The 12,817-nt window shown below is 35.2% G+C and overlaps 1 protein-coding gene across 1 annotated transcript in view; it reads left to right on the plus strand.

The window, feature by feature from the left end:
- The window catches only part of CCDC73 (coiled-coil domain containing 73), a 142,643-nt gene that overhangs the window by 67,950 nt on the left and 61,876 nt on the right, over nt 1–12,817 (plus strand). Inside the window, exons 6-7 of the mRNA XM_059069872.2 lie at nt 192–227; nt 1,161–1,235. Of these exons, the coding sequence (XP_058925855.1) occupies nt 192–227; nt 1,161–1,235 (111 nt within the window). The remainder of the gene's footprint in view (nt 1–191; nt 228–1,160; nt 1,236–12,817) is intronic.

Genomic DNA, 12,817 nt, shown 5'->3' on the forward strand with positions numbered 1-12,817 from the left:
TTGGTGACTATCTTTTTTCCCCCTTTTATACCTTTTATTATTTATTTTCTCAGTGTAAAAGTAGCATAATCACATTGTACTAAGTTCAAACAATATAGAAATGTAAAACATTTCTGTAGTCTCATTGACCATTGTAAATCACTGGTAACATTTCACTTACCTGTATTTTAATTTTTAAAATTCTTTATCAGTTACAGATGAAGATGTGTGCCTTGGAAGAAGAAAAGGTTTATATTAATTTTTTAATAATTTGAAACATAGTTTAAATGCATTTAATTATCAGTTCACCATAATGGAAAGGAGCATTGGTAATAAACAAATGGAGACTGTAAATTTCTTAAAATTTTAGAAACAGAAAGGACCTAAGGGAATCATGTTACTCGAGCTCTTATCATTTTACAGTTGAGAGTACTGAGGCCTAGTAAGATATAAATGACTTGCTGAAGCTCCCATTTTGAAGTGGCAAAGCTAGGACTAGAACCTAGATTTCTTCAGCCCCTAAATTAATGCTCTTTCCACTATACCGCAGTGTTTCTATTAAGTATAAAATATTTTTTGTGCCTTTTCAATGAAATTACCTTCTTTAAAAAACAGTAAGATGATTTGCATCTGCATGCAGACCAACAGGAAAAGAGTATAAAACTCTGAACAATGCTAGAAATTCATCTGGCATTAAATGTTTTCTCTAGCTATTCGATAGTTCATACATGTTTTTATTATATCAAAGGACATGTCATTTATAATATTAAAACTTAGAGTTATTTTTAGCAAAAGACTTTCTTTTAAAATTTTTCTCATATCCTTATATTTATAAAACAAATGTACTTGTGTCTTATTGATTAGAATATATTTATTCTAGCCATATGAATTAAATACTTAATTATATAGTATCCATAAATTCTCAGGAATGCTCTACTGATAAAATGATTTATTGTTACAATGAGATTTTCCATTTCATGATATTTGTAACCTTGTATAGACCTTATGTAATTTTATGATATCTTGAAGTCATTAGAAATATAAGTTGTAGTACAGATACATGTTTAAATTCTGTGAAGTATTAGGTTTCAAGTAGAGACTTTGGTTCTTGAACTCTAGTTTTCCCTGTTAATAATGTCACTTACATTGGAAAGTACTGAAATACAGTTTTTTACTTGAAGGGAAAATATCAACTTGCTACAGAAATAAAAGAAAAAGAAATAGAAGGATTGAAGGAAACATTAAAGGCATTACAGGTAACATAACTTAGTATTGCTTGAAAAGTAATTTGGTATTTTAGCATTGTATCAGTAAAATGCTGTAAACATGTAGTGTAACAAAGTGAAGCTGAAAAAAATTCATATATCATATATAATTTAGTACTTTTTCCTGAGAGCCTTGGATTTCAAATTAGTAGGATTTTTGCTTTATCTTTTATTTTAAAAGGAAATATTAACATAACTTTCATTATTTCTCACAGTAATATAATTAGATATCTGTTATTTTTAGCACTTTATAGATGACAAAAGCGAGTTAGGCCTATATATTATAACTGATTTATCCATGGTCCTTAAAAATTAACATAAAATAGCATTTATTGTTATTATTATTTGCTAAGTACTATGCTTATTTTCTACAAATTCAAAGATGAAGGAAACATCACTTTGCCTTTAAGTCATTCAGTCTCATACAGAGGTATGAGGTATACAACAGTATACAGAGGTATACAACAGATGATGAATCATTCAATACATATTTATGAAGGTCTACTATGTGCCAAACCCTGCTCTAAGCACTGGGAATATAGCTGTGAGTAAAAGGGTCAAAAATCTCTGCCCTTGTGGAGTTTACATTCTAATGGGGAAGACAAACAATAAAAAGAGATAAAAAGTAAAATAGAGATTGTTGGGGGAAAAGATATTCACATGATTTCAGAGTATCACCCTATAGATAATATTAATTACAAAGAGCAAAGTAATTTTTTTACAGTGGAAGGATCTTGATGGTTAATACCTGAATCAGGTAATTCACACTGTAGTGTGGATTTATTTAAGAAGTTGACAAGCTTTCTTCCTTTAGTCTGATTACAGTAGTACAAGGATTCCTTTTCTCCACATCTTTACCAGCACTTCTTATCTCTTGTCTTTTTGATCACAGCCATTCTGATAGGTGTGAGGTAATCTCATTGTAAGTTTGATTTGCATTTCCCTGATTATTAGTGATGTTTAGCATGTTTTCATATACCTGTTGGTCATTTGTATGTCTTTCTTTGAGAAATGTCTGTTTAGGTCCTCAGCTCATTTTTTAACAGGGTTATTTGGAGTTTTCTGCTATTGAGTGTGTATATGACTTCCTGCTACATTTTGGATATTACCTCCTACTCAGATACATGGTTTGCAAATGTTTCTCCCATTGCGTAGGTTGCCTTTTCACTCAGTTGATTATTTCCTTTGCTGTGTAGAAGCTTTTTAGTTTCATGCAGTCCCACTTGTCTATTTTTGCTTTTGTTGCCTGTGCTTTTGGTGTCATGTCTAAAAAATCATTGCCTAATGTTGAGAAGCGCTTTTCCTAAATTTCTTTCTAGTAGTTTTATGGTTTCAGGAGTTATGTTTAAGTCTTTAATCCATTTTGAGTTGATTTTTGTTTATGGTATGAAATTTTGTATATTGCATGAGGTAAGGGTCCAGTTTCATTGTTCTGCATGTGAATATCCAGTTTTTCCAACACCATTTATTGAACACTGTCCTTTCTCCATTATGTGTTCTTGGTGTCCTTGTTGAAGATCAGTTGGCTACAGGTATGTGGATTTATTTCTGGGCTCTCTATTCTGTTCCATTGGTCGCTATGTCTCATGTTGGTTTTGGTTTTGCTTTCGTTTTGTTTCTTGTCAGTATCATGCTGGTTTGATTACTGTAGCTTTGAAATATATTTTGGAATCAGGAAGTATGATGTCTTCAGTTTTGTTCATCTTGCTCAGATAGCTTTGGCCATTCAGGGTCTTTCATGATTCTATATAAATTTTAGGATTGTTTCTTCTATTTCTGTAGAGACTGGCATTGTGATTTTGATACGGGTTGCACTGAATCTGTAGATCACTTTGGGTAATACAGACATTTAAACAATATTTAATTTTCCATCCATGAACACAGGATGCCTTTACATTTATCTGTGTCTTTTAAATTTCTTTTATCAATGTTTTATAATATTCAGTGTACAGACCTTAACTACTCTGCTTAAATTTGTTCCTAAATATTTTATTCATTTTGTTGCTATTGTGATTATTTTCTTAATTTTCTTTTCAAATAGTTTGTTGTTTGTGTATAGAAATGTGGCTGATTTTTGTATGCTGATTTTGTATCCTCAATTTTACTGAATTCATTTATTAGGTCTAACAGTTTTTTTGTTGTCCTTAAGGTTTTCTATATGTATGATTATGTTACCTTCAAACAGAGATAATCTTACTTATTCCTTTGTGATCTGGATGCCTTTTATTTCTTTTTTCTTTTCTCATTGCTCTGGCTAGGACTTCCAGTACTCTGTTGGATAGAAGTGGTGAGAATAGGCACTCTTGCCTTATACTGGTTTGATTATGATGATCAAACTGTTTTTTTTTTTTTTGTGGTACATGGGCCTCTTAGTGTTGTGGCCTCTCCCGTTGCAGAGCACAGGCTCCGGACGCACAGGCTCAGTGGCCATGGCTCACGGGCCCAGCCGCTCTGCGGCATGTGGGATCCTCCCGGACTGGGGCACGAACCCATATCCCCTGCATCAGCAGGTGGACTCTCAACCACTGTGCTGCTGGAAGCCCCTCTGTGGGTTTTTTATAAATGGCCTTTATTGTGCTGAGGTATATAGGTATATTTATATACCTATTTTGTTGAGAGTTTTTTATCATGAACGGTTGTTGAATTTTGTCAAATGCTTTTTCTACATCTATTGAGATGAACATGTGGTTTGTTTTCTTTCATTCTATTAGTGTGGTATATCACATTGATTTATTTGCATATGTTGGACCATCCTTTTAACCCAAGGATTAAATATCACTTGGTAACGGTGTATGATCCTTTTAATATGCTCTCCAATTTTGTTTGCTAGAATTTTATTGAAGATTTTTGCATCTATGTTCATCATAGATACTGGCCTGTAGTTGTCTTTTCTTGTAGTGTCTTTGTCTTGTTTTGTTGTCAGAATTATGATGGTCTCATAAAATGAGTTTGGAAATGTTCCCTGTTCTGTGTTTTGGGAGAATTTAAGAAGGATTTGTATGAAATATTCAAATGTTTGGTAGAGTTCTTCCATGAAGCCATGTAGTCCTGGGCTTTTCTTTGTTGGGAGGTTTTAAATTATCGATTCAATATCCTCATTTACTGTTGGTATGTTCAGTTTTTCTAGTTCATCGATCTTCAGTTTTCGTAGGTTGTATGTTTCTAGGAATTTATCCATTTATTTTAATGGGAGAATTTGTTGGCATATAATTGTTCATAATAGTCTCTTATGATCCTCTTTATTTCTGAGGCATCCATTGTAATGTCTCCTTTTCATTTCTAATTTTGTTTATTTGATTCTTCTGTCTTTTTCTTAGTCTAGCTAACAGTTTGTCAATTTTGCTTATTCTTCACAAAAACCAACTCTTAATTTCGTTGGTTTTTTCAATTGTTTTTCTATTTGCTATTTGATTTATTTCTATTCCAATCTCTATTATTTTCTTCCTTCTGCTGATTTTGGCCTAGTTCTTCTTTTTCTAGTTGTTTGAGATGTAAAGTTAAGTTGTTTATTTGAGAGGTTTTTTAAAATGTAGGCATTTATCATTATGAAATCTCCTGTTAGTATTGCTTTTGGTGCATCCCATAAGTATTGATATGTTGTGTTATTGTTTTTGTTTTGTCTTGAGATATTTTAAAAATTCTCCTTTCTTTTTTTAACATAACAAATGGTCAAGAGTATGTTGTTTATTTTCCATGTATTTGTGAATTTTCCTGTTTTCTTACTGTCAATGATTTCTAATTTTATTCCACTGTGATCAGAAAAGATACTTGGAATGATTTTGATCTTCTCAAATTAAAGACTTTTTTGATGACCTATCATATAAAAGTTGACTTTTCTGTGATACACCATATGATAGACATATGATCTATCCTGGAGTATATTCCATGTGTGCCTGAGAAGAATGTATATTCTTCTTTTGTTGAGTGAAAAGTTCTGTATATGTCTGTTAGGTCCATTTAACCTATAATGATGTTCACATCAACTGTTTCTTTATTGATTTTCTGTCTGGATATTCTATCCATAATGGAAAGTGAGGTATTGGAGTCTCCTACTATCATTGTAGTTTTGTCAGTTTCTCTCTTCAGATCTGTTGATGTTTGCTTTGTATATTTAAGTGCTCTGATGTTGGGTACATATATACTTATTATATCTTCCTGTTGAATTGACTCTTTAGCATTATAGAATGACCTTCTTTGTCTCTAAAGACAGTTTTGACTTAAAGTCTATTTTATCTGATATAAGTTTAGCCACCCCTGCTTTCTTTTGGTTACTCTGGTATATCTTTCATCCTTTTACTTTCAGTCTACGTGTGTCCTTAAATCTGTAGTGAGTCTCTTACAGATGTATCACTGGATTTAAAAGAAATTTGTTTAGCCACTCTGTGCCTTTTTATTGGAGAGTTTAATCCATTTACATTTAAGTAATTATTGATAGGTGTGGAGTTACTGTTGTCATTCTGTTGATTGTTTTCTGTTTTAGTTGTGTAGTACATCTCTTCTTCTCTTGTCTTCTTTTGTTATTTGATGTTTTTTATAGTGATTTTAAAAATTCTTCTCCCTTTATCTTTTGATGGTGTTCCATAAATCTTATGGCCTTTCTTCACCCTCTTTCATTCTTTTTTCTTTTCACTGAGTATTTTAAAATGATCTGTCTTTGAGTTCACTGGTTTATTTCTTTTGTTCCATTGAGTGTGCTGTTGAAGCTATTACATTTTTCATTTCATTCATTGTGTTCTTCAGCTCTAGAATTTTTTTTTGGTTCTTTCCTTATGACTTCTGTCTCTTTATTGAACTTCTCATTTTATTCATGTAGTATTTTCCTGATTTTTTTTTTTTTTTTTTTTTTGCGGTATGCGGGCCTCTCACTGTTGTGGCCTCTCCCGTTGCGGAGCACAGGCTCCGGACGCACAGGCCCAGCGTCCATGGCTCACGGGCTTAGTTGCTCCACGGCATGTGGGATCCTCCCGGACCAGGGCACGAACCCGTGTCTCCTGCATCGGCAGGCGGATTCTCAACCACTGCGCCACCAGGGAAGCCCTTTTCCTGATTTTTTTGAGTTATCTATCTGTGTTGTCTTGTAGTTTGCTGAGCTTCTTTAAAACAGTTATTTTGAATTCTTTGTCAGGTAGTTCATAGATCTTCAGTTCTTCGGGGACAGTTACGGGAAATTTGTAGCATTCCTTTGATGGTGTCATGTTTCCTTGATTTTTTGTGTTCCTTGTAACCCTTTGTTGGTGTTTGTGCTTTGAAGGAGCAGTGACCTCTTTCAGAGTTTTTGGACTAGCTCTGGTGGGTATAAACCTTGACCTACTGGTGGATGTGAGGATGCTGGCTGGGTGGCATATGTGGTGGTACCAGGTGTAGTGCTGGGTCTAGCAGCTCTGGCTTGGTTGGGGAGCAGTGATGCTTCTGGTTCCAAGAAAGGGCACAGTGGCCTGGGCTCTAGGCAGCTCCATCAGCTCAGGTAGGTGTAGACATTAGCAAAGACTGTAAGTGTCCTTGGAGGTGAAAGCTGCTTGTGTCCATGGTAGTGATGAGGGCTGTTGAGGTCCTTGGTGGTGAAGGCTGCTGGTGTCTTCCTGCTCTCCTTTTCTCCCATTTTGGGGGAGTTGTTGCTGAGGGCATTTCTTTTGGCACCAAGCTATGTGAACCTAGAGGATGGAATGACACAAGTGAAATGCTTCATATACTTTTCTATTCAGACATCCTTGTTTTTCTGTGCTCTACTGGGTTGCTGCAGCTTCTTAATTGTACTCCAGAGCTCTTCCAGAACTATTTTCCCTTGTAGGTACTTCTTAAATTATGTGGGGGGGTGGGAAGGCTGGGACCTCCTAGTCTACCATCTTTCTGATGTCACTCCCATGAATTCTTTATATTTCTCTGAAATAAGCCCTTTTTGTTTGTGTTCTGGGCTTCAGATTGTTTCTTCAGTTTGTCATTTGTTGTTGTTTTTTTTTTTTTTTTTTTTGTGGTACGCGGGCTTCTCACTGTTGTGGCCTCTCCTGTTGTGGAGCACAGGCTCCAGACGCGCAGGCTCAGCGGCCGTGGCTCACGGGCCCAGCTGCTCCACGGCATGTGAGATCTTCCGGGACTGGGGCACAAACCCGTGTTCCCTGAATCGGCAGGCGGACTCTCAACCACTGCGCCACCAGTGAAGCCCCAGTCATTTGTATTTTGATTTTGTTTGTTTGGCTTTTTGTTTAACATTTGCTATAAATTATTTATTTTTCTTTTACAGCTTTTGGAGTTTGTCATGGTTAGGAAGGCATTCACAACTACAAAGTTATAAAAAGGATTTGCCAATGTTTTCTTTTATTACATCTAAGTACTCAAATTTTACATTAGATCTTTGATCATTTGAAGTTTATCTTTGTAACACAGTATGAGATATGGATCTAAGTCTATGTTTTTTCAGGTTGTTATTCAGTTGTCTTAACACTATTTAGATTCTCCACATTTGAGATATTAAGCAATTTTTATTTTGGATTTCATTTGTTACTTTGATGTAACAAAGTGAATAAAAATTAAGTACAACAAAATGTCAATGAGTTCCAAGAAGAATGTTTTTAATAAAAAGAAGGGCATGGATTCCATGCCTCAGATTGGATGAATTAGAGGCTGGAAGATATTAGTGATATAGTAAAGAATCCTTATATCTTGTTTCTTCAACAACAACAGCAACAAAGCAGTAAGTGATTAGAAACTCCAGAGAGAACGGATTACCGTATAACCAAGGCATAAAGTAAATTAAAATTTGGGACAGTTTTGAGCAATTGATGGGTTAAAACAAGAGAAGATATTTAGGTCCTGACCCTAGTAAACTCATCCTTCATGTAACACATTGGACCTATACAAAGGAAATGTGGTTTTAACACCCTGTTGGGCTTTGCATTAAATAATATCTATATTGATTGTAATAACATAAACACTGTTGACTTCTAGTTTTTAGAATTAACCTATAAGCAAAGCATTGGAAACTTAATTATGGTTACAGAACAAAACTTAAATGTTACTAACCTTGTTGATGAAAAAGTAAAGGTGCAGTGAGATGAAGTTGATGGTGATATCCAGAAGTATTCTGTAAAGTTGATGGAAAAGAAATAGAGGTTTAAGGCTACTATTTAAAGTTTATAGGGCTTCCCTGGTGGCGCAGTGGTTGAGAATCCGCCTGCCGATGCAGGGGACGCGGGTTCGTGCCCCGGTCCGGGAAGATCCCACATGCCGCGGAGCGGCTGGGCCTGTGAGCCATGGCCGCTGAGCCTGCACGTCCGGAGCCTGTGCTCCGCAACGGGAGAGGCCACAACAGTGAGAGGCCCGCGTACCACACAAAAAAAATAAAAAAATAAAAAAATAAAGTTTATGTAGTTATACAGTTTAGTGATTCTTATCATACCTCAGATATCCAGTTTAAAATGACCCCAGTAGGTAAACATTTTTTAAAATTATTTAAATTAAAAAGTTGTTCTTATAATTGAGTACACCGAAATTACCATTATAGCTATTATAGAAGACTCTAATGTGTTTTCTTACAGTATCTTGAACTAGGTGTAACTTCTTATTTCTGAATAAATCTTGAAAAAGTGTTACTTTTTTTCTACTAAAATGTTGTCAATAAAGAAATATGCCATTTTTTTTGTAAGTGCTTTGTTATTTTAGCACTTTTTCTTAAATTGTTTCATTTGATACCACTCATGCATGTTTAATTATCTGGATAATGTAATGAGTATTTTCGAATCAAAAGAAATTTCTTCATATGGCTGACCCTGTGTGCAAGAGCTGTAAGGATTTGTTTTGCCTTGTTCAGCCTGTGACATAGTACAGGTGATGTATATGTTACTTTATGGCTGGCTGAACATGATATATGAACAGTGTAGAACAATGAAGATACTTCTGGTGTTTCCCCTCCAAGTTAAAGAAAAAAAACTTCCTCTTAATTATGGATCTGATATAAATCCATTAGGCAAAGAAAGTTCACAGCCTCTTAACCATCATGTAGCAACCTCCCTCCCTCCTTTACTTAGGTTGCTACTTTTTTCCTTTCATGAGGTTGTGCCTCCCATGTGCAGGAATAAGAAATCAGATAATGCCTTTTCTTGAAAAGTTCATAGCCAAGCCACTCTACCTACTGAATTCTAAAATAAAACAAATAGACACAAAACCACAACACACCAAAAGCTGAATTATTTTTCCTTTAATGGATTCTTTGAATGTGTTTAACTTCTATTTAAAATGGTACCTTGATACTTGATTTTAAAGGGATTAGTTAGGGCTTCCCTGGTGGTGCAGTGGTTAAGAATCTGCCTGCCAGTGCAGGGAACACAGGTTCGTGCCCTGGTCTGGGAAGATCCCACATGCTGTGGAAATAATAAATAAATTAAAAAAATATATATATATATAAATAATAAAGGGATTAGTTAGAGCAGGGCAACCTGCTTATATCTAATGACAAAATAAACTTTGTTTATGTAAACAGTATGCCTAAGGGCTAAATTTTGCTGAGTGTCCTGTAGATTTTTTTTTTTTTTTTTGCGTTATGCGGGCCTCTCACTGTTGTGGCCTCTCCCGTTGAGGAGCACAGGCTCCGGACGCACAGGCTCAGCAGCCATGGCTCACGGGCCCAGCCGCTCTGCGGCATGTGGGATCCTCCCAGACCGGAGCATGAACCCGTGTTCCCTGCATCGGCAGGCGGACTCTGAACCACTGCGCCACCAGGGAAGCCCATGTCCTGTAGATTTTAAATAAATTATTTATGCCTATTAAAGACTTACTATTATACATGATCCTGTGGTAAGACTCTTTGTCTTCTTGAACCTCGATTTTTCCTTTAGGTAGAATGAGGAAATTGAAATACATCAGCATTTCCCAAACAAGACCATTTTGTGAAGCAATAACGTATCATATTCTCTACTCTACTTCACTTAATTTTAAGCTTACTGAATTTATAAATTAAGACATTAATTCCTCTCACAGAACTGAAGGCATATTTAATACATAATGTGTTATTTCTACTATTGAATCTTTATCTTATTAGGCCTTACCTAACCACAGTGATAAAAGGGAACTAAATTCCTGGAGCTTTGACTGTGCACACTTATCCATAAGGAATTCTTAAATATTTGGAAATTTTGTAGTTTGGAGAATCATAAACTTACAGAGATGTTTGAAATACATTACAGAGAACTATTTTCCTGGATGACTTAAAAGTAATACGCCAGGGACTTCCCCGGTGGTCCAGTGGCTAAGACTCTGTGCTCCCAACGTAGGAGGCCCGGGTTTGATCCCTCTTCAGGTAACTAGATCCCACATGCCGCAACTAAGACTTCACATGCTGCAACTAAAAGATCCCACACGCTGCAGTGAAGATCCCGCATGCCACAACTAAGACCCAGTGCAGCCAAATAAACAAATAAATATTTTTTAAAAATAAAAGTAATATGCCAATCTGATGCCCTGTCACCCCCAATACTGTAATACCTCTCCTATAATCAAGGACATTCTCCTACAAAACCATAACACAACCATAAAATCAGGAAGTTAACACTGACATATAATTGTAAATTAATTCTCATGCCCCATTCAGGTTTCACCAATTGTCCTAGCAAAAGGATACACTTTAGAATCTTATGTTTCATTTAGTTGTCATGTCTCTTTGATCTCTTTCAGTCTGGAACAGTTCCCCAGTCTTTGTATGATTTTAATGCCTTTGAAACTCTTGAAGATCACAGTCTAGTTATTTTGTAGAATGTCCCTCAATTTCTGTTTTTTTTTTTTTAATTGAAGTATAGTTGATTTACAGTGTTGTGCCAGTCTCCCTCAGTTCCTGTTTGGATATTTCCTCATGAAGAGAGATAGTTTATGCATTTTTGGCAAGAATATTACAGAAATAAGGCCTTATTCCTATAATTGAATTCTATCAGATAGCTGATGATTTCAGTTTGTCTTATTATTGGTGATGTTCATTTTGAACATTTGATTCAGGTGGTATCTGACAAGTTTCTCCACTGGAAAGTTACTCTTTTCCCCTTTCTAATCAGAGTACTTTATAGGCAGGTACTTTGAATAGAAATGTTCTGTTTCTCTCCAAACATTTAATATATTCATTTATTTATATCAGTTTAGAATCGTAGTTTCTTATTTTATTCAATGGATAAAAATCTGTGACTATCATTATTTATTTTGATCCTCACATTATCATTAGTTTGGCCAGTAGGAGTCTATTCAGGCTGATTTTTTAGTCTTTTGGACATGACTTTATCATTCTTTCAGCATTTTCCTGCTCTCAGGTAAAAACAAAATGTTCCAGGATCACCTTGTAGTTTACGTAACCTTGCCCTGAAATACAGTGTTTCTCCACATTGCCCTGGTTCCTTTTAGTGGAAAATGGAATGTAGACACCCAGATCTGGGCACTGTTACACTCACTACTATTGGGGTGTCATTGGTGTCAGACCTTCTTAGTAGACAGAGCTAGGGAATCTATGTATGTATTTATATACACACAAGTATATAAACACATTTATAATTATGTTTGTTTCTCTATCAATCTATATATGTCAAAAACCATGAATTCACATTACTTCCATTTCCAATCCAAAACCATATGGTTAATTTTAATTTATTTCCCTTCCATATTTATATATTTCTTTTCTGTTACAGTAAGAAATATGACTTTCTTTATTCTTAATATATTTACTTATTTGATAAATTACCCTGTATGTGACCAGGCCACCATTCTGCTACTCCTTCCTAATGTGGATGCCCTCTTCTCCCTGCTTCAACTCTAATACCTGGGTTGTTGCCCTTTTTCAGCACTGCCTACTAAGCACCCTACTCAGCTTTTGACTCCCCATTCAGGCCTGATACCCTGTTCTGGAATGCTGCCACCACTACCCCTTCACCTCTTCCCCACCTAATGAACTTGGGACTGAATTGTTCAGGAAGGGGAGGAGTTAAATATTTTTAGCACAGTATTTAAAGGACTTTATTCCCACGTAACATAAATCCCATTAATTTAATGGGAAAATAGATTTGCTCTAAACAAATGTACTTTACAGTCAACTTTTCATAAAATTTTCCAGAAAGTGAAGGATAGCTATAACTAGGAAAACATTTGTACTTTATCTTTCAAATTGCTTTCTGTTGTTAATATACTAATTAGTGTTAGTATAGTTTTGTTCTGGTATTAGAAAGCTGCCTATATCTGGTATTATAAACCAGTTTTATGTGATTTCAGAATGAATAATCATTATATAGAACATCTATAAAAAGATTTCATTCAATCTAGTTATATTACTTTCAAATTTGACTTATTTGACATAGGAATGCAGCTACATGGTAGTTTTTTAAGTTGGAAAGTGCTTTAGAGGTGTTGATAAAATAGAGCTGTGAATCATGGTTCAGAAAGAATAAAATGCAGAGATATTAATGTTTGAAGAACAGTGACCTGAAAGAATTTGGTAAATTTGCTCTATGTTTATCAGTTTTATCTTTGGCTAATGGTAGCTGTATTAGTGAAGGTTCACCAGCGAAACAGAACCCGTATATATATATAGAGAGAGAAAGAAAGTAAGAGGT

This window comes from Kogia breviceps, chromosome 7 (assembly GCF_026419965.1).
Source record: "Kogia breviceps isolate mKogBre1 chromosome 7, mKogBre1 haplotype 1, whole genome shotgun sequence".
NCBI lineage: Eukaryota > Metazoa > Chordata > Mammalia > Artiodactyla > Physeteridae > Kogia > Kogia breviceps.